The following is a 22,986-nucleotide window of genomic DNA, read 5'->3' as shown; positions in this document are numbered from 1 at the left end:
CTAAAAAAAAAAGAAAAGAAAAGAAAGCAAGCCTTAAGCTCCAAATAGTATGTCAAAATCTGATGCCCAAATAAAATCAGTGACTCAGAAAAATCTCACCTGATCTATAAAATCTGCTTTAAAGAGAAGGGAAAAAAACCATTGAATGAACATTGGCTAAGAAAGATAACTCAATGGAAATTACTTTTTTTCTAGAAATCTCTTCTGTCCTTAAGTAATCTGTTGTTTATCTACTGTTGTTAAACAATCCTATTTTAACTCAGTTTTTCAATGAAGTTAAATTCTTTTAAAATTCAAGGAAATAAAAGTAGACAAATCTTTATTGAAATAAAGGGCACTATTTTATGGTGTCAATGGAACATTTCTGAAAAAGTTAAATTTGTGTCAAAGGATATAAGCATAAAAGTACATTCTTTCTAATAATTCAGAAATCAAGGGTATAAATGTAAGTTGTCTTATTTTCCAATTTTTAGTATCAAGTGAGGATTACATAAAACAGAAAGGTATATTCTCTTGTGGAAGATGTCCTGCAAAGAAAAGTAATTTCCAACAGATAATAAAGTACTTTAGATGTTCATCTTTGAAAATGAGACTTTTTGCTTAACTACTTTAAAATCAAGAATTTTTGCAGGACTTCCACAATGGGATCTACTATCACTCAAAAAAAAAAAAAAAAAAAAAAAAAGAAAGAAAGAAAGAAAAGAAAAAGGATGACAAATATTCATTTGTCTAGACCAGGTTGCATGAAGGGGGAACAACAGGCTGGGCCCAGAGAAGCTGGGCTCCATTGCGGAAGTTGCTCTACAGTTTCAATGACCCCTGACACAAAAACTCATCTTTTAAACACTAATATTCTATAATTATGAACCAGAGAATGCTCTTTAATTTCTAATTAAAATGGTTAAAGTTGTTGATAACCCTAGCACAAAAGAAAGGTGCACAGCAGGTCTAAATATGCTGATATATGTGAGATAAGAGGCTCCAAGATTTGGAAGGGGCCTCAAAGGTCATCTAGTGCAGCAATTTCAAGCCTAAAATTGCATAAGCAGGTATGCTGAGAATTGATTCTAGGTCTGATTTTAAATGCAGCATTACTTTCCTTTGTATCACTGTGAACTTATATGTATGACATACAAGAAGTAGCACAAAAGGTTTAACTAAGGAAATGTATGATTGAAAAAAAAATAAAAAAACAAAAAAGAGAAAAGGATAATATATAGCAAAATCTAAGTGCTACATTGGGAAGCAAGTCTTGCATTTAGGAAAAAAGTTTCCTATACAATGTATACATTTTCTATGAAGGACCTATGAAGAAAAGCCATAGATAAAAATCACAACATGAGAAGATATGGATGCTATGATTTGCATTGATGAATGGGTGGTATCCACATCATGGATCCCGTGGAACATTACAATGTATTTTCTTATGTATTAAATGAACATGATCATTTTAGAAACGCTCATAAAAAAAATCTGATCACATATTCACATGATAAATTGTCTAAGTTTCATAGTATTCAGAAAATAGATATTAATAAATTGAGAAGAAATAAAATTATTATGTGTTTTGTGGGTTTATTAAAAACAAAGCTATGAACAAGCAAAGCCAATGATTATTTTGCTCCAAAAAAAATGTATGTTATAAATCTAGGGGGGGAAAAACAATCTGATCCAAAATAATTCTGACTAAGAAGAATTTCCCCCCCTTGAGGCAAAGTCAAATGTGACTTCTGACATATATGGGTACTGTGTTGAGAACTCATCTATTGATTTCAGACTATAGTGTAAGACCATAAAAGAGAAGTGGCCAAATAATTCCATAGGTTAACAATGATTCAGGAAAGAATTCTTAAGTGTATTAACTTATAGCACTTCCTGTTGATGATTCTTAAAAGTGATCTAGGGTGTGCTGGTAGTAAAACTTAAGTTTTTTCCATATACCAACATCTGTATACTGAATTGGCTTCAAACAGTCCATATGTATATATATGTGTGTGTGTGTGTGTGTGTGTGTGTGTGTGTGTGTGTGTGTGTATATACATAAGTATGTATATATATGTAGGTATATATATATATATATATATATTTTTTTTTTTTTTAAAGGCATATTCAAATGTTTAAAACAGTAGTTTGTTTTTCTCATTTCACTAATGAAATATCATAAAGTATTTCTAAGGCTGTTATTCTTAACAGCTTGAGCCTGCTTATTCACAGGCATTCACCCATGAAATTATCCATGCTGCCTTTGGCTGCAATCTCTTTAGAACTCTCATATTCTTTTGTGCATAAAGCACCATAAAGGAAGTTGAAAATTACACATTTTACTTCCAATATCCTGAGTGTCTGCTTCAATTAATACCACATGATTAATTTTCAAAAAAACACTAAAGCAAGATTTTATCACTTGAAACAGTTGAAAAGTACATTGTACAGCAAGAGGATGAGAAAACTGCACAGACTTGTAAGCCTCTCTATGACTCAGTCTCCCAAACCAACGTAGAAGTCAACCTTTCTTAAAACGGCTAATTGCCATCAGAACTGTCTATTGAAATTAAGTGTAAAATGATGCTAGAATATAATCTTGTTCATTGACTTGTTAAAGTAAGTTAAATAAATAAAAATTACTGTGTTTATGAAAACACTAAGAAGCAATTTTTTTCTTCCAGGGTCATATACAAGTCACATGTGTGTGTGTGGGGAGAAACAGCTGGCCCTCACTAAGACTCAAGCAGCTATGAAGCCAGGCTAAGGGTAGAATAAGCAATTGCTAAGTTCGGTTTTCTTTTGATTCAGACTTCCTCTAGAAGCACACTAGAGCTAGGCTTGCTTTACTGACCTTGTCAAAGTGCTGTTGCAAGCTGTACTTCACCTGCACCCTTTCAGCTGTCTCCAGGCCAGAGCCAGTATTTAGACACCTTGTGAGGGTTCCAATTTCTTCCTCTGCATCTTCTCCAAGAAAAATTCTTTCATCTAAATTTCCTACAGACAAAACATATTCCTCGTAGGCCTTGTTGATGGCTTTGCTATTGAAGAAAAAGAAATAAAGCAAATGAACAAACAGCAATGACCAACCTAATCCTAGAAAACAAATGAGGAAACATACTTGGCCTTCTTTCAATAGAGAACTGAGATACATTCACTTTGTTGGTTGTTATTTGCTTTATTGTTTTTTTTTAGTTATAAGGGAGGGTTCCATGGAGGAGAAGGATATAGATTAGTAAATAACCACTATATAAAAAAAGTCAATATTTTTAAAAAGGGAAAGAGCATAATTTCAGAGAAGTGTTATTTCAATGAATGCTTTTAGGTTTTCTAATCATTCTATTTTTTAACTATTAGAAGAATTGTAAACATAACCTTGTGTTTATAATATGAGAAGATTTCTAATGAGATCCTCATCAAGTTCCTATAATTGCTATCCAAGAGCAGATTTTTCCATGTGGATGGTTTTTAACTCCTAACAATAATCTACCAGATCAAATGAAAAAAGTTTTAGAGAATGTCATTCAACATAGTTTTATGGTATTCCTTTTTCCACCACAAGATCAGATTTTGGGCTAGAAGGGATCTCAGATACCATCTAGCCCACCTGACTCATTGTATAGATGAGGAAACTGAAGCACAAGTAAAAGTATTTGAAGAACCCAAATCCTCTGATTCCTGAGTCAAATGGTCTTTACACTGTTCTATGCTGACTCCCCAAACTTTCTAAAAAAAATTTTTAAAGAATCTTAAGTAATTTAAGGAATAACAGGTAAAATTTATATACCCATCCTAAATCAAATTTGAAACTAGACAAATTAGTAACAAGTTGAATAGGCGTCTTTTGTCCATAAAAAATTACTTTTTTTTTTTTTTTCGGTTTTAAAAATATAATTTTAAGTATCTGGTTATTATATAATAAAAATACTCACATACTATCTCCAAAGTTTCCTGGATCCAGAAATCCAGTAAGGTTTTCTTCTCTTCCTTTCAGAAGCTATGAAGAAACAAACAAACAAAAAGGCTGCTCAATTTATCATGTAAAATTTATCTGTTTGGTAGAATGGCTTTTTTGTCTCCTACAAACCTTTTTTTCAAAAAGCTTTCTAATGTAAGGTTTCCAGAAATGTTCTTTTATTCCTTTTGCCTCTAAAACCAGGCCATCATGCAGAGCACAAAGTGGCTCAATGACACATGGTGGATCAGACGAAGGCTTGGAGTCCTTGTTATGGAAATCTTCAGGCAGACCTACAAAATAGTCACAAGCATACAGGTCTCCGTTAATATTAAAGGCAATGTACTTAAAAAAAAATTAAAAGAAATATTGGCTAAAGATTCTAACATAGCAACAAGGTAAGAAAACATATAGTTTAGGTCTAATCTATTTTTATTTTCATTTTAATTATCCATCAAAAATACTCAAATGGTCTTTAATTTTGAAAAACTCTGCCATACATTTGGAAATAGCAAGAGAAATTTATAATTATTGCCAAATGCACAATGAAGCTTAAAAGGGGCTAAACTATCAAAGTTTTATTTTATCCCCTGGTTTCAATGTCCTAACTGCTGAGTTATTAAGGCAGAAGAAAATCTCACAGCATTACAAATCAAAATTAATATTCTGAAAGTTAATTAGGATGTTCACTGAATGGAAATTTCTCAATATCCACTTAGCTATTAATATTTATTCCAACAACTTACAAGCTTCTTTTTGTCTTAGATCAGTGATAGAAAAATAAAAGAGGAAGGAAAAGGGGAGCAAAAAGAAACAATAGTAATGAACCATCAAGGAAGTAGAAGGGAATGTGGAAGAAGAAGAAAGAGAAAAGGGACAAATGAAAAAAGACAGAAAAAGACGAGAGAGACAAATAAAAGAGAAAGATCCAGGGGAGAAAGAAAATATAAAAATGAGTATGAAGTTTGGTTTATGACCTCCCAAGTAATCACACCTGCCTAACCTGTACATAGCTTGCTATATTTCCAGGTTGTACTTTCCCAGGCATTTGGCCTGCTCAATCTGCACTCAGTTTGCAGTAATTCGTGTCATTCTGACCTGGAACAAACCCCCACTTCAGTCTGCTCATTGGCCGGCAGAGGCTGGGAAGCTTCAGGAGTAGAGACAGTGAGATGTTATGGGAATGGATCTGTAGTAATGATAAGCCACCTGCCCAGACAGGAGGAGAGACAGTTTGTCTGAGAATGTTAAAGTTTCTCCTTGAATCCAACTTTCACATAGTCCCTTTATACACTGACTGATTTGTCTACTTTTTGTTTTCATTTTGTGTTTCCTTAGCAACATTGTGCTTAGAAAGCACTTAAGGGTACAGTTAATGATAACAAAGGACTCCACTCTAGTCTTTTCTTTTTACTACTCCACTTTGTAAGAACAACAGTGTCTTTTTGTCTTTCTCTCGCTTTTCATGATCTCTGTGAGAGCTACAACAGTTAGTCTGATTTCAGGCATTTTCATGGGTTGTGTATTCCACAGACTGGTGCCCAACGTGGGGCTTGCATTAAGGCACAATTAAGCATAATCAAGGGACAACTGAGGAATTTCCAGGAGCCCAGGACACACATGCCAGTTCCAGAGTGGTGAGCCCCAGAAGACATTTGAATGTAGGAGCATCACTACATGGGAGGGAGGGGTAAATATAATCTAAATTTTCTTTTCCTTTCATTTATTTTCACTCATTAGTCAACGCAGTACGGCAAGAAGTATTTAAGCCACCTTGTCGAGATACATAAGTATTATAATATAATATATAGATAACATATATGTTATCTATATATATATTATATTAATAATATTATAATAGTCACAAAGTCAAATTTAAATAAATCTTGAGATACTCTTCCCATCACATACCTTATTATAAAAAGGGTGCACTAATGTGCTATATAGTTTATTTATTTTACAGATTAATATTTTAGAGTTGTAAATTGATTTCTTAAAAAATCTTTACTAAAAATACTTTTTATTCAGGAAATATTCAGTCAAATATTTAATAATTACCTATCGGTTACCAAAGGTTTTAACATTAATTTTTAAATATGTAAAGCTTACAGAAAATTTTACAGAAAAGGTTTTAAAAGCTCTGGTAAGAAAAAAGGGCCTCATCATTACTTCAAAGCAAATCAAGGAGTCTTTGGATCTAGTTCAGTAGGGTTCTCCTTTGTTCCCAGCTGAAGGAACTTTAGATTTGTCACAATGGAAAATTGTGGGAGAGCAATTACCAGAACACTACCAAAAGATAAGTTTCCCATTCACTGTTTTCAGCTATATAATATTTTAAAATTGTGCATGGCTGATCCCACTTGTTTCTGAGAAACAACCTCTCGGCTAAAACTCAGACAGATCCTGATAAAAGTACCTCCCTTAGCCAAGACAGTTACAATTCAAACAGACTTTGATGGATCACCATCTTTACACGTAAAAGAAAAGCCTCTAGACCCTGCCCAGAGAGAACAGCCACAGTCTTCCACTTCTGCAGTCAAAACAGCAACCTATCACTCCTCTCCAATAACTTTTACAGACCCACACAAGGGGAGATTCACTGCCAGCAGATTCTTTTTAAGAATTTCCCTAAATCCCCAAATCCCCAAATCCTAACAATCCAGGATAGCCTGGGCAGGATTATATTCTTTTGTTCCTGAGTATTCCCCCCCCACACACACACCTGAGGCTGGGCTTAAGTGACTTGCCCAGGATCACACAGCTCAGAAGTGTTAAGTGTCTGAGACAGATTTGAACTCGGGTCCTCCTGAATTCAGGGCTGGTGCTCTATCCACTGCTCCACCTAGCTGCCCCCTGTTCCTGAGTATTCTTAAAGAGTTAAAGGCCATTTCCAAAGATTATGGGCCCACATCTGCTTATGCAAGGAGTCTTTTAAAGCAAGTTCAGCGTTCTGTCTTGCCTCCACATGATTGTTGAACGCTGGCTCGAATCTGCCTGGACCCAGGAGACTTTCTAGCTTGGTCCACAGCATTTGGTGAGCAATGCAGACTTCAGGTAGTAAATAATCAAACCAACACCATTAATATCACCCAGGAACAGTTAGCAGGGGCAGGTCTATATGGTCAATTAGGAAGACAATTGCATTATAACATGTAAGCCTATCAACGTTTTCTATTTGTGCTTTAAGAGCTTGGCAAAAAAATCCACGTTGGTTAACTTGGACAAGAAGCAACTTTTGTAGCCAATTCTAACTACCAATTTTGGGGTCCATTAACCATGGAAGTTGAAAATTTGCCTGGAGCATTCTAGACACTTACAAATTCATCATAATTGAACATATCATTCAAGGAAACAAAAACATTAAATAAGAACTCCACAGACTGTTTCTTTTTTGTACTATAATCCTTGTCTTAAAGTATCATTAAAGAACTTTGTTGTATTTAATTGTAAACCTGAAGTCTGTCAAACACAAATAAAAATATTCAGTATTTTATTAATTTAATCATGAAAAAGATTATTTTACTGTTTTATATTATAATCTCTTTTTGAGTCACAGATTTTAAATCTCTAGACTTAGAATATCTAGTAGAGGAAAAAGCATATCTGGGCATAAATTAATTCTTCTCCCCACCTTTTCTAAAAGTGCTTTAGAGTTAGAGCTCATCATCACAGACTCCAAATTTCACATTATTTGTCAACATAAAGAGTTTCTCCATAAGTCTGATTCCCAATTATAAATAATTAAGGCACTTAAGTAACTATAAAATGAGGACTTTTTGAGACTTATGTATGTTAATCATAGGAACATTGCTCTCTACAAATATGACTTACTTATAAGGCTGTATTGCCAGTTAGTCTCCCCATTAATATACCTACCTTTAAAATTAGGATTTAAAAGTTCTTTGCGATTAGAACACTGAAGGGCATTTCCATATACTAGATCCAAAGCACACAGCAAAAGGTGATAAGAATTGACCAAGTCATCACTGATCATGGGAAAATTACCTACAAAATTATAATAGTCACAAAGTCAAATTTAAATAAATCTTGAGATACTCTTCCCATCATATACCTTGTTATAAAAAAGGTGCACTAATGTGCTATATAGTTTATTTATTTTACAGATTAATATTTTAGAGTTGCAAATTGATTTCTTAAAAAATCTTTACTAAAAATACTTTTTATTCAGGAAATATTCAGTCAAATACTTAATAATTACCTATCGGCTACCAAAGGTTTTAACATTAATTTTTTAATATGTAAAGCTTACAGAAAAATTTAATCTTTAAGAGAAACTTTAGGAACTCTATAGCAAGGTACACTTCTATAATGAAAATTATATAAATCAACAATAGTACAAACTAAGTACTATACTATACTAAGGAAAGTATGCAAAAAAATGAAAATAAAATCAGTGCTTTTTTTTTTTTTTTTTTTTTTTTTTGCCACCACAATATTGGCAGTATTTCATATTCTGGATGTATAAATGACTTTATATCTCAGTTAATTTGTAAGTGAAAATTATTATAAATTATTACAAACTGCAAATACAATATGTACAGGTAAAACTTTAGGTTTTTAAACTCTAGTATTATTCAAATTGCAGCATACTAATGCTAATTTTATATCTAGGAAGAAAAAAAAACCCAAACTACTTAAAATGACTAGAAATTAAAAGTAAATACATATATACCCAAAATAAGTGTTGTCATTTTATAAGAAAAAAACAAAAACTTAACAGATATGTAATGATAAAGGACTATAAATGTTTAAGAAACATGAAAACTAGCTTTTATTTGGAATCTGAGTCTCTACTTAAAATAGGTAAACTTTAAAAACTTTACAACTAAGAACATCAATGATTATGTTTTTAGGCTAAAAATTATATTTATATAAGTTTTCTAATCTTTCATCTTCTCTTTTTTTATTTTAACAATATGCCTCTTTAGACTAATTTTAAAAATATTTAACTCAGAGGAAACTTAAAAGACATCTTACAAATTGTTTCTAAAACAATAAAGATGATTCCTCAAGAATTTCACATACCTAGCTCTTCAAAAGGGGATAATGGGTTTCTTTTTCCTTATTTGTCTACTTACCTCATGTTCCCTCCCAGCCCCCCTAAAAAAGACAACCATTACCTTGGTATGAATTAAAGGAAAAAAAATAACATTCCTCTTCTTTTAGTAAGAAAAGAGAACCACAGTTATTAGCGAACATTTACAGTATTATTACAAGATTTAATCATGTAAGCAAATCTAAGCCATCTTATACCACGGAAAAGAGGTTAAAAATGAAAATCTGCTTGTCTCGTTGAATATGAATCAGGAAATTGGTTCATTGGTTTTCAAGCTACAAAGCCTGATACAAAACAAGCCCAAACTTGTCACTGGCACATGGTTGCCAAGATAAGGAAGCAGAGACTGTCACCACTCAAAGAAAACAAGTTCCAAACATAAAGAGCTTTGATGCTTCTAAAGGTCAAATCTAATTTAAACTTTTGGGTTGTCCAATTTCGAAATATAATCTACCTTACCTATAAATTTTGACATTACAAATAGGTCTGACCTGGGAGACCATATTAAAAAGTATCTATATAATGATAACAGGTTAAATGAAATTAATGTTAAATATCAAGAAGAGCTCTCCTACCATCCAATGAAATATTTCTAGATAGCTATATACCACATAGGATATCCCCCCCCCCACCATTGCAGCAGTGCTTTATTAGAACACATAGTCACACAGAACAAATTGAAGAGTGACCTATAAGAATGGCTTAGTTTGATAACTCTTGGCAGCACACCTGCCTCGAATCTTCCTTAAAATTCAAAGCTCTGCTATTAAGTAATTCGCTATGTAAACATCTGTAAACTGTTAACTATTGTTTCTAAGCTTGGTTGTTTCATCTGTAACATAAAAGGAATATACTAGATATCGGATAATACCAAATTACATTTCAATCTAAAGTCTCTTTGGACTTTATTATTTTTAAGTTGTAACTGTATCAAGGCAGCTCAGAGGCAAAGGAAGCTCAAACTGTAACAAATAAGCTATGTAGAGCTCAGTACACTTTCTAAAAGGGAAGGCTTCTGACAAACATTTTTTTTTTTTTTTAGTTTTAGAATTATAAAGAGCTTAAAAATTCTGTGGATATACACTTTATGAAAAGCAGACCTATGGTAACTGGATTAAGTGAGAGGGTAGAAAACCAATTGTCTAAAGTTTAAGTGACATTCTAGCTTGAGCAAGTTGTAACGAGTCTAAATTCAATCACAATTGATAGACACCATCCTGAGTCTCCCTCACTCCCAAAGAAGGAAAAAACACAAAGCTGAGTCTGTCCTTACATAATAAACAAGTAATGAACAAAGTGTATTTCCAGTGAAAAACTCAATACCTTAGTTTTGAAAAATAACTCATACAGAAAAAGATATTCAATATCCTCCAAATACTAAAAAGATAGATTCAGTTAAGGATATTTAATGAAAAGAAATATGAAGTTTTTCAAAGTTAACCCTGATATATGGTTATTTCTACCTAAATCTAAAACATTCTGATGGTCCATTGAGTTTGTATGCTAATATCTGAATTATTAAGTACAATCATAACATCAAATTTTACTGGTTCTCTTACCTTTTGCATATACAAAGAGTACCCAACAAAACTGGAAAACTTCTGAGACTGTACATGGTTGCCGCCTTTGGGGGGAGAAAAACCAAGATAATTAGAAATGATCTTTTACGAGTGCCACAAATTAAAAATCAAAAACTCACAATTGAGTTCAACAGTCTTGGATTCTATTTTACATGGAAAGCTATCAGGGATTTCAACTTTGATAGGAAATTCTTTCCCTTTAGAATTAAAAAGAATATGCAATAGCTGGGGAAATATATTTCAGAAAAAAATGCTGAAATGCAGGTGTTTAAAGGGCAAAGAAAATAGAAATGAACAAGTGTTTTTTAAAATGACATCAGACTATAAAGGAAATGTGAAGACCCAGATTCTTAAATTTGTCCTATGTGTCCTATTCCTTCTGTAAAACTACTTTTCCATCTCAAACCACTCCAAATAAAAGTTAACCATCTCATTTCTGTATGAGTTTTCTATGTCTCTAAATTCTATTTCCATGCTTTTAATGCATATTCAATGTACTTTTGGGTAAGCTAACTGAGAAAAAGCATTCAGAAGAGAAGTTTTAGGACTTTCTTAAATTTATGGCTTCCTGATCAGGTATTTGTCAACACTTAGGCAAGTTAACTGGCTCTCACGGGCTTAATCTAGCATTGTGAAAGAAAAAGCCCTGTTCTAAGTATCAGCAGACTTGAATTTTAGTCTTAGCTCTGTCAATAGCTACTATATCCAAAAACCTACCACACTTAACTCACAGGGATACTGGATCAAATTATTTATCACTTTATTGCTTTAAAATTGTACTTACTAAATCTGCAAATTTTATTTATTTGATTATTTGTTCAGTTAGCTCTAAAATTATTAGTTTGCTATTTAAGACCCTCCACAATTTGGCCTAACCTAGTTCATTATTTCCTTATCTCAATTCCTGCTACCTGCCTTCCCCCCAACCTTAACTTCTACATTCTGCTGGAATAACATTAAAGAAAGGAGAACCCAGGAGATGCTATGTAAGCTCAGTGGAGCGAAATTCTTAGAAAAGACACTAGTTAGAAAATTTAGTCTAGGGGATAATTAACAAAAATGAGGTGCAGATTACTGAGTGTAATGCTCCATTTTCCACTTTGTACCAAGGGAGTAGATGTAAAGGGAAGACAGAACAGCAGATGTGCAGGTACTTGGAAAGTTGAAACAGACAAGAAGTGGAGGGAGAGAGGTGGAGACAGAGGAGGGAGGTGGAAAATGACTCATGTGGCAGAATTAGTACAATAATCCCAAAAGTCAGAATTAAAGCAAAAGAAGTTTAACAATGAGAACAAGAATAAAATGAGCAGGTACAAGAAGTGATCAGTGATTTAAATACATGCCAATCAAAATGCCCTGAGATAGTGTGTCTTTCCATAGCTTGTATCTAGAGATCTTTACTGTATGTTTAAAAACAACTTTAGGCACATAACATCAGTTGACTATATGCCATCTATTAAAAGGATACTGACTTGGAACAGACACATCTGAAGGAATAAAAAAGGCTAGGGCTTAGAGGTGAAGCTTTTAGAGAAAGAGTTAAATTCTTAGAAAAAAGTACAATAATCACTTTCTCTACTCCCCCATCACTACTTCCCCATCACTCACTTCTCAATTCTTGAAATCTGACATCATGAAGCCTGATCACTGGACTGAAATTCTTCTGCAACATTACCTGTTAGCTCCTATGCTGATAACCTTTTTTTCCCAGTGCTCCTCTTCTTGACCCTTCAGCATATGAAATGCGGTGGACCATTCATTTCTTCCTTTTTGGCTCTCATGACACTATTCTCCCCAGATCTCAGATCCATTTACTGGGTCATCCTCCAACTGCTGCCTTTTTAGCCTGTAGTGCCCCGTGGGCCCTTTCCTCTTCTTGTATATACTCTCCTTTGATAATCCTGTCTGGTCCCATGGGTTCAAGTGTTAGCTATATAACAACTCTCAAATCTATATACCCTACCCCAATTTCTCTTCTGCAACTCCAGCATTTTATCCTCAGCTGCCTACTGAACATTTCATCCTAAATTTTCCATTGATTTCTCAAATCAAAATGTACAAAGTATCACATTTCCTTTCATTAAAATGTCCCTCTCCAAACTTCCCTAATTCCATTAAGAGCAGTTACTCAGATTTACAACATCAGAGGAATTCTTGACTTTTCTCTTTCCTCATCCCCTCCCATGTTCAATCAATTATAAAGTCTTGTTAATTCCATTTCCACATCATCTTGAATTTGTTCTCTTCTTTCCACTACCACAGCTACCACCCAAATACAAGTCTTCATTACTCAGCACCTGTTTTACTATAACAGCTTCCTAATTAGTCTCCCATGCTCTAGTTTATCCTTCTCCAACTTAACTTGCATATAGCTACCAAGATAATGTTCCCAAGGCACAAATCTGACCATGTTACTCTCTACTCAAAAACTTTCAGGGAGCTCCCCATGATCTATAGGAAAAAAATGAAAATTCCAGAGCCTAACATTTGAAAATCTCCACAATGGTTTTGATTTTCTTAGGCTAACTTCACATTACTCCCTTTCACAAATTCTACATTCCATCAAATTGGCCCACTTTCTGTTCACATTTTGTATGAACTTGACTCTAAATTTCCTGCCAGGGCTTCCCCACAACTCAAGAGGCTTTCCAAGTGGGGAGATGAGTTGTGGGGACCAGCAGAAAGCTAACTAGAGAGTGGTAAATGAAAGACAGCTGGGGAAACTTCTCTTTGGGAACGATTTCAAAAGCATATGTTCAATCGACTAAGGAAGTTGAAATCAAACCCTGCTTTCTGGCTACTCTTAAACCAGAATACTTTTTTTTTTTTTTTTTTGCTGTCGATCAGTGGATATCCATTGTCCTAAGGGAGAACTCTGATGAGGAGTTGTGGGAATAGTGGAGGAGAGCAACTGCAGATCTATCAAATGTCTGTGCAGACAGGAATCTATATGGCTTGGACTGGAAGTAAGAAATAACAAATATTCCCAATTTTATCAGCCACCGCAGAAAGTACAAGCTAAAAGTAGAAAGATATTGTTTTAAGAATAACTGGCGTATTTCTACAACAAAAAAAAAATCACTATTTTGTTAGACTCAACTTAGCAGTGTCATGTTTAAAATGCGTTTAATCCTATTGAAAATCCTATACTGCCACTGCAACTGGTTTCTAAATGTGTATTCAAATGCTCTGTCTTATTCTTTCCCATATGTTCAAAGACTCAGCTTTTTGCTTTAGAGACAGTAAAATTAGATCCTGGCCAGGTAGCAATAGTAGAATTAACTTTTTTTCTCTGTATAAAAAGACTTCCTAAATGCTACTTGTAATCATGGGTAAATAACTTCCTCTCTGAGTCTAAATCACTTCATATGTAAATAGGAGTTAATTGTATTTATATTACTTATTTCACAGAATAGTTTTGAAATATAAATGAGAAAATACACAAAAGAACTCTATAAATTGTGGAAGTATTTACAAACATAAAGATGATTAAAAAAAATAGATGAGCATAATACTATCGAAATTTAGGGGGGAAAAAGTAATTTAAACTTTTAAAGACAGAATGAAATAGGATTAGCTAATCCTCAAGATGGAAAACTTTTTCTTGGTTAACAGAAAGTCCTACCGGTATTTCCGTCCTCTCTGTTGACAAGGTGGCTCCTCTTGAGAATATCGAAAAATATCCTGAAAGATGGGTTCATATTTTTTAAAAATCACAGCAGATACTGTAAAATTTCTCTCTAGCCTTTCAGTACGTTCTCTGAATCGTGAGGGTAGATTTGCCATATCTTCCCACTTCTTCATCTTGTTAAAAAATTCAATTAAACTGTTGTTTAAAAGATAAAGAGAATTAAGATATTTATAAATTAATTAACATAAGTTTACAAATGACTTCAATTATTATTCTATTTGAACATTGATACAGATCACAATCCAAAAGGCACTTAATAATAGTCATTCTAAATAGGTAGTCAGTTACACATTTGTATTTGTGAATATAGAGTTCTGACAGTGCTAACCAATGTATTCAGAATTTTAAAATCTTTACCCAGTGTACATACATAAATCTGGCTAAATCTTTAACTCAATTCTCTATAACAATTCCTTAATAAATAATAAGTAACCACAACATATAACAAAACCCAACAATAACAAATAAATAATAAAAACCAAATAACAATAACAAAGAAATAAAGAAACAATAAACACTTTGGCTTACTGGTTTCAAAAGGACAAACCCCAAACCCTCAAATTTAACAAAAAGAATGTTGCAATATAGAATTTAAGTGTTTTTAACTAATAGTATGGACAAAGGGACACTACAGCATATTAGGATGGATGACTTGCCTTGACATCAAGACCTGATATACATTAGCTTTGTGACCAGAGGCTTACTTAACAAGCCAGTAGAGGAGATGGATGTATAAGATTTAAGTTATAGAACTGATATGCACTGATAAAGGAAGGAAGGTAATATCAGCTCACTATACTAATGAAATCACTGGTCCATACTTAAAAAGAAAGACAAACCTAAACAGTATTTTTTAAATCACCATCTATCTATAATTAACCAATTATAATTACTTCAATAATATCCAAATAAAAACAACAATTAATATTCATTCACATATGTATATGTATGCATATATATTATGCATGCACACATGCAAATATACAATTATACATAACCATAAACAATGTACAGAGTTATGTGAAGATTACCAAATATATTTCATTTCAAAGCTAGGGTTTCTCTTACCGTTTTCTCAAACTGCTACAAAGAACAACAAAGTATCTTTCAATGTGATCATGACTAACAGGATTTGAAAAAAACATTTGGCAACAATCTCTCTCACTATAATGTTTCTCCCCAATAAAACAAACTGAAAAATTGCAGACTAAATTATCTCTCTTTAATGTTCTGTACTTTTGATAAAGAAATATTAATCTAGAAAAGAGATTCTTAACTTTTTTGCATGTCATAGGCTACTTTGAAAGTCCAATAGAGTCTATGGACCCCTTCTCATAAAATTTTTTTAAAAGTAATTGAAGGAAAGCTAAATTTCAGTAAGAGATCAGTGAAAATAAAGATGTAAATTTTTTTTAATCAAAGTTCAAAGACTTCATGAAATCTATTCATGTATCCTAGATTAAGAACTCTTGACCTATCATTAATAGGCTTTTATATAAATCAAACTCTATTCCTTAGAATTTTATAGATTACCTTTGCTCTGAACACCGCAAGATTCTGGTTAAGGAGACATAGTTCCCTTCTACTGTCCCTTTGCTTACAGTGGGAACAGATTTTCTGCAAGCCACATATAAGGCACATGCTAACCAATGTAGATCATTTCCCTGTAAAATAAAATTAAGTTGCAATTAACAAGTCAAATATAAAAAATTTCTAGTTGGAATTTAAATTGTAATCTTATTTAATATATAATCATTTTGTTCAGAATCACAAAATGTATATGAAGTCAAATTAAGTTTGAATTAAGTAAGATTCCTGGTCCAGTTCCCTAATTTTACAGGTGAGAAAACTAAGGCTGAGAGAGAGCAAAAGATCTATACAAGGTCACACAGGTGGCAGACCAGGACTTGTACCCAAATTCTCTTAAGTATAAATGCAGGTAGGCGATGCTATTTCCCAAAGACACCAATGGTTTCACTGACATTCCATTCAACATTCATGTTTAAGAGAAGAAAAACAGGGTTTAATTTCCAAAGCAACATGTGCCTTACTTAGATATCCTGTACTCTTTTCATGATGAAAAGTCTAAGTGGCTGGAATTCAAAGAAATCACTTTCCTAAGGAGACCTTCAGAGTTATCTTCAAAAATGTAAGAATGACCTTAACTTAAAAGATGCTGAAGCAAATTGCTTAGATAGCATTTAGAATTCTTCCTAATTAAAACAGAAGGAAAAGGACACCATAATCCTCTCTTCATACTTTACCCTGAACACTAATTTAAACTGTCATTTCACACTCCTGTAATATCATATTTCTATAAAATCTTTCTCCTGCTATTCCTGATACATAGAATCTCCAAATTAAATTAGTGATATACCAATTGATTTCCCCCCACTTCAAAAAGCTAAGATAGATTAGTTGTGTGATTTTGACCAAATCAAGATCTTTATGCCTCAGTTCCCTTACTTGTGAAATGCAAAGACTGGAAAATGTTTGCATAAATTCCCTTCCAATTCTATGACCCTTTGACTATCACTATCATCTTAAGAACTAAAAGAGACAGAAAATAAGCATGCTTATTAGAATAACAGATTCATTAATTAATGGATTCTGATAGGGATTCCTAGCTTTTTTTGTGTCATAAACACAAGCCTATAGACTCCTCAGAATCTGGAGTCTGTACAGACTTTGCATGAAATTAAATATACAGAATTACTAAGAAAACCAATTATACTGAAATAAAGTTATCAAAATATTTTTTAAATGTCCATGGATTCTTAAGTTTTAAGCCCCTTGTTTAGGGAAAATAGGAATACATCCCAATTCAAGCAAGAAACAGCTGTTGTCCTCACTACTGTAAGTTATATAATTTGCATAGATTGACAGACTAAAGTGTAAAATTTTGTTCTAAACAAGATGAGCTTTATTTTCCAATTTGCAATGTGGCATTTACTATGTCACCTTTATTATCAAACAGAAAACACCTGCCTGCATAATACTAGGCAAATGTGATCTGTCAAACTGAAAATGCAGTTAAAATATAGAAAGCAACATAGAGAAGACCAAAGTTAAGTAATGAGACAAGCGTTCCTCAACATCACCAAAATAAAAACCTTTTTGTCACTAAGAGATATAATAAATGAAGATTCAAATCAGCATTCCATTAAAAGCCTCAATTCTCAGCAGAACTTACTTGGTGTTTTCTTAAATATTAGTTCTTAGAATATAATAGTCAAACATCTGAAAAAGCATAAAGATTTCTACATAATTTTCAATGGTCTGTGAAAGGATACCAGCAGAGTATACGGTTAACTGGATAAATAAGGAAATATTCTCTAGTTTGTAGGTCACTGTGTCAATACTTGGAGAGGGAAAGAAATACTGTCAGTTAATAGAATCTATAAAAGAATTGTGCAGTTCTTTTGATATCTGAAGTACCTCCAAGGCTCATTCTTATCCAAAAGCATGATTGGCATATTTTCCATAGTTTGAACTAATCCTAAATAGTCAATACATACATTTAATGTACATATACATTAAATATATGGGTCATTTAAAAGCATTACCCTAGGTATGAGAGAAGGCACAAAGTTTAGTGAAGACAGTTCCTACCCTCATGGCAGTTTACTAAGGTATATGAAACACATATACCTCTCAGCTTTGAAATTTTCTAGCATTGTAATTCAGGCAAGTCACTGGGCCTAAATGTTTCCTCATCTAGAGAATGGGCATAATAATTATACTTTACCTATTTCACTGATACATCATAAATGTTCTTGAAGTATTACACTATATATATATATATATATATATATATATATATATATATATATATTTTACAAATAATGATGAAGTAAAATATGCTAAATGGTTGGATTTTATTTGTTATTATTCTATTAAATAAAATTAATTATAAATATTTTATTTTATTTGTTATTAAACTTTTTTTTATATTTTAGAATGTAGTGTTGTTCAGGTATTAGATTAAAAGGACTTTGGGGTGAAAAGAAACTTAGATTGGGGCTGTTCTCAATGATGTCAAGTCTATTCCAATTCTAAATTTTAGCTCTTGTAATTCCAAATTCAGCAGTGAATGAAATCCTTTTACCACCTTTTACTAATAAGAAAACACTACTTAGGTCAGCCAGGCTAAAAGTACCTGATACCTTCCATAAAGCTGATACAGGGTTAGAGTTTAGTAACATTAATCATCCCTCAAATCAGAAACAACTTTATTCAAGGATGACCTCCTCCTTGATTTAGGAACTCCTCATTCTGCAAGATGAAATTAACTCGGACATCACAGCTCCTCCAATCCATTTCCCCCCCAGCAGCAGGATTTCCTCTGGCTCCCAGTCACATGACACCGCTCCCACTCCCTTTTTCTTTATGTGTGACCTTCCTCAGTAGACAGGTAGTTCAGGACTTGCCTTCTATCTTTGCCTCCCCAGCACTTAAAACAGGGCCTGTACTTGCAAGCATTTCTAAAGGTTTACTGACTAGTCACATTAAGGCATAAAGGAAACTCCGATCCCTCCATTAACAAGAGTAAAAGAAATTCAGGAAAAGGACGTGACCGGCGCAGGGTCACGCAGAGTTCCAGCCTCGGCACAAATCAGGCTTCAGGCCCACCCAACCACCCACCCTTTAAATCCACCGCCCCGAAAAGTAACTTTTCCCGCTCCCCAGCAAATAGGGAAGGTATACAGCGCCCTGCGGCGTGTGCGTCTACGTGCGTGCGTGCAGCGTCCGCAGGGGGCGGGCACTCCGCTCGGAGGGGTGGCGGCCAGGCCCGAAATCCGGCTGCGGCTCTGCCCCAGGCCCGCCCGTCCCTCCCGTCCCTCCCTCGAAGCGGGCGCACCTCTAGCGTGTAACTTTGGCTCATGCTCCGGTAGCTCTCCCACGCCTCGGCCCGCGCTTCCTCGTCCATGTTGAGGCGGCCGCAGAGCTCGTCAAAACGCTGTCGCGTCTGAGGCGCCGGCATCTGCCCGATAGGGCCTCCACGCTCTTCCCCAGCCTCCTCCCCGCCATCCTCCGTTGGCGGTTCCTCTTCCGTGCCGTCCTCCTCCTCTTCTTCAGAGGCCGCCGGCGGCGGAGGAGGCTGGTGGGCCCCTGCCGGCATCGCGCTGAGCTCCGCGGCGGCCGCTTCTTAGGCGAGCGGGCGGCCCCGGCCCAGAGCCATTCAAACCGCGAAGCGCCCGCCCGGCCGGCTGCCCGCACCGCGCCTGCGCCGCCAACGGTTACGTGGCCGCTCCAGCAGCCGTAATTGCGAACGCGGCCTCCTGGAAGCTGTAGTCCACGTCGGGTGCCCACGAGGGACAGAAAACCCCATTTTGTGTCTTCGGAGGAGTTTCTTGAGGTCATAGGAATTTAAAAATTGGAAGCGGCTACTAAGTCATTTAAGTCCATGCTTTTATTTTATAGTGGAGGTGATCAAATGTATGAATCCCCTGGACAGGTGCCACTTGTAGCTAGGGACGAGGGGGTTGGGTGCATAGTTTTGTTTTATTTTGTTTTTTTCTTCTTAGGACACGCGGTGGAACGATGTGTTCATCCACAAAAAGGAGTAACTGAAGCAACCAGAACTTGTTACGTTTGTAAGACATATCTTAACCTCCTTAGACCGGCGAAGGAAACAGTTTTGGGTAGAGTGACTTGACCAAAGTCACACAGCTAAGTGCTGCCATTATAAGGACTGCAGCTCACATCTCGTTCCCATGGCTGACCTAGTTCAATGTCTACACCGGCAATCTCTTTTTTCTCTGCCTCCACAACTCTCGTTGAAGAAATGGAAAGTGAAAGCATGAAGTCTGGAGGCCTGGGCTCTTGTTCCCACCCCGTATTCTTTGTAATTAGGTGAATTTCATCAAGGTGAGCCTCAGTTTGGTCATTTAATAAGGTATGAGTCAGTGGCTGAAGATTGCCTGAACAAATTGAACCTCATGCGACATTCTGTCCTAAGAAATCGGGAATGATCTGGAAATGCCTGAGAGATTGAAAGAGATATAATAAGCAGAATAAAAAAAGGAGAATCTGAATAAGATACAAATGTAGTACTACCATTATGCAAACAACTGGTAGCAAAATTTAAAAAATATATTGATCAGAAAGGCTTACAAAAATAAACAGGGCATATTATTAAAGTTAATGATCACTTTTTTAAAATTTGCAAATAATTTGGAGTTGGCAGTTTTATGTATGATCATTTTTTCATTTTGAGTATTGTTACTGTGTAATGCTGGAGAAACTGAGCAAGATAGAGATTAGAGAGTATTTAGTAGTTTATTAAAGGGAGAGATATACTGGAACCAAATGGATCCATGGTTTGGTCGCAGGGCTGAATTGAGATTATTATCTCCAAGCATCCAGCAAAAAATTTGAGTTTTCAAAGACAAATAAATGTGGCTCAGACACGTGGCAGGGGGATAGACTGAGGCAGGGGCAGAGTGAGGGTGCTGAGAGCGAGAAGAGACACTGACTGGGTGGGGTGAGCCACCTGAGATGACATAATGGGGGGAGGAACCCTGGAGATGGGGAGAGGCATCTTGATAAGTGGGGTAGCTTGGGATGGGGAGAGGGATTCTGATATTCTAAAACATAAGATCTTTTATCCTTATCAGGTATTCTGATAAAGAGAGAGGGAAGGTTTTGAATTGAGAAACAGGGAAACCGAGTCAGAATAATTAGGGAAATTGTTTACTGTTAGAATAAAAATAAGGGCTTAATAAAGCATACTGTACTTGAATTTAGAAGACCTAGAGGATAGTCCCAAATTCTGCCATTGATTGATTGTATTATTTGGAACAAGTTCTAGCCTCTTGGGGATTTAATTTCCTCGTTTGTCATATAAGAGGGTTCAGAGTACATGGAAGAAAAAACAGTTCAGGCTTCAGTCCTGCAGCAGTGCTGTTTCCCCAAACTCTTATCTGCACTGGGAAGTGTATTCAGTGTTCATAACTTATATATCACAGAGGAGTAAAAAGTAGTAATTGACAGCCTGTAATTTTAAATCCTTTAAAATAAGTACAGTTTTATATTCTAATAAAAGTTTAAATCCTGCCTCATTTTATTAAGGCACCCTGAAAATATGGCCAAAATACTCTCCTCTAAAACTAATTCAATCATAAATTCTCCTGCCTGATAGCCTGAGTTAAGGTTTTGATAGAACTTTGATTCTCAGTCATTCTAACTCTCTAAAAACACCCTTGAAACCTTATTTTATACATGCGCTGAGCACCACAGTAGAGTAGAAAAAAATAGTGGATTTGGACAATTTGGATTTGCTAATTAATCGCATGCTATGATCTCAGAAAATTCTGCCCTATTGTCAACATCTAAAATTTTGAGGGTTGGTCTAAATGAACTGTGCTTTTTCTTCTATCTAAAATTCTATGATTCTATTCCTAAGGAGCCTACATTTGGGCCACTAAGTAATTTCTCCCAACTAATTAGAACAGTACCAGACCAGGAGTTGGGAGACCTAGGTTCTAAACTTGATTCTGCCCCTACATGGCTTTGGCCAACTCACTTCCTCTTTCTACTTTGAAGTTGCTCCTTTTCAAAAGGAATCCTGTTTAACCCGGTTAAACTCTAAGCTGGCACAGAACCCAACTGAACATATCTCTCAGACACTTAGGAAGAGACCAGATAGATTTCAAAACATCATTTGCTTTTTTTTTCTCTTCTTTCTATTAAAATGGAATGAATAAGAAAAATCTGAGTCCTGCATATCCAATTGCTTTTCAGACATCTTGAAACGGCTCTCCAGTAGATATATTAAAGTCAATATATGCAAAATGCAGTTCATTGTCTCTCCCCCTTCAAGTCCTCTTCTCATATTACATTCCCTGTTACTGTAAAGGGCAATACTGTAAAGGGCAATACTGTAAAGGGCAGTAGAGGATACTCTACTCTCAGCTTTAGAAACTTAGGAGCCATCTTGGATTCCTCCCTATCTCTCCCACCCCATCCTCATCCCAATCCAGTCCAGCTGTTAACAAAGCCTGTCCATTTCACCTTTGTATCATCTCTCTAATATATTCCCTTCTCTCCTCTGACATTGCCACCACTCTAGTGCAGTCCTTATAACCTCACATCCAGACCATTGCAGCAATGGAAATGGTCTCGATGGTGGATGAAGGTGTCCCTGCCTGTCTTAAGTCTCTTCACCCCAGTCCAGCCATTCAGCCACTAAAGTAATTTTCTTAAAGTGCATGTCTGATCTGGTAATTCTCCTAACTCAACCTCCAGTGACTTTGTTATTTTTAAGAGCAAATACAAAATGCTGTTTGGTATTCAAAGCCTTTAATAGTCTCTTCCCTACCTTTCTTGCTTTCTTACATCTTATTCTCCAAAACATACTCTTCATCCAGTGATACTGACCCCCTGTCTGTTCAATAAAAAAAAACTCCACTTTTTTTCTGGCTGTTCTCCATGTGTGGAATGATCTCCCCCATCTGTTACTGACTTTCCTAGCTTCCTTTAAGTCCTAATTAAAAGCCCATAATGTAGGAAGTCTTCCCTAACTAATTCTAGTCTGGCATTTCCTATCCTGTATATAACTTTCTTTGTCTATATTTGTTTCTTTCCTTATTATTTCCAGAGCTTAGCACAGTAGCAGGCACAGAGTAAGTTTTTAATAAATGTTTATCGATTATGTCAATAGACCTGGAAATGAAGTCAAAAGATTAAGCCTGAAGGT

General features: G+C 35.1%; 1 protein-coding gene and 1 long non-coding RNA gene across 3 annotated transcripts in view; one reads left to right on the top strand and one right to left on the bottom strand.

Moving 5' to 3' along the window:
* The window catches only part of RBL2 (RB transcriptional corepressor like 2), a 38,804-nt gene extending 19,293 nt beyond the window's left edge, over positions 1-19,511 (bottom strand). The window contains exons 1-8 of one of the 2 annotated variants that reach the window (XM_074293404.1): positions 19,147-19,511; positions 15,819-15,949; positions 14,220-14,420; positions 10,574-10,638; positions 7,814-7,942; positions 4,070-4,230; positions 3,915-3,979; positions 2,837-3,023 (exon numbers count right to left, since the gene is read on the bottom strand). In XM_074293404.1, coding sequence (XP_074149505.1) covers positions 2,837-3,023; positions 3,915-3,979; positions 4,070-4,230; positions 7,814-7,942; positions 10,574-10,638; positions 14,220-14,420; positions 15,819-15,949; positions 19,147-19,407 — 1,200 coding nt within the window. In that variant the 5' untranslated portion in view covers positions 19,408-19,511. Of the gene's footprint in view, positions 1-2,836; positions 3,024-3,914; positions 3,980-4,069; positions 4,231-7,813; positions 7,943-9,078; positions 10,384-10,573; positions 10,639-14,219; positions 14,421-15,818; positions 15,950-19,146 lie in introns of those variants that run through there. The other variant, XM_074293405.1, reaches the window with a different exon arrangement.
* Positions 19,062-20,328, top strand: LOC141557566 (uncharacterized). The gene is made up of 2 exons (XR_012486829.1): positions 19,062-19,644; positions 19,814-20,328. It is a non-coding gene; the product is annotated as an uncharacterized LOC141557566 (long non-coding RNA).
* The last annotated feature ends 2,658 nt before the right edge of the window (positions 20,329-22,986 follow it).

Source organism: Sminthopsis crassicaudata, chromosome 2, assembly GCF_048593235.1.
Source record: "Sminthopsis crassicaudata isolate SCR6 chromosome 2, ASM4859323v1, whole genome shotgun sequence".
In the NCBI taxonomy this organism is placed as follows: domain Eukaryota; kingdom Metazoa; phylum Chordata; class Mammalia; order Dasyuromorphia; family Dasyuridae; genus Sminthopsis; species Sminthopsis crassicaudata.
Note: the sequence above shows the minus strand (reverse complement) of the source record. Positions and strands in the feature narration are given on the sequence as shown.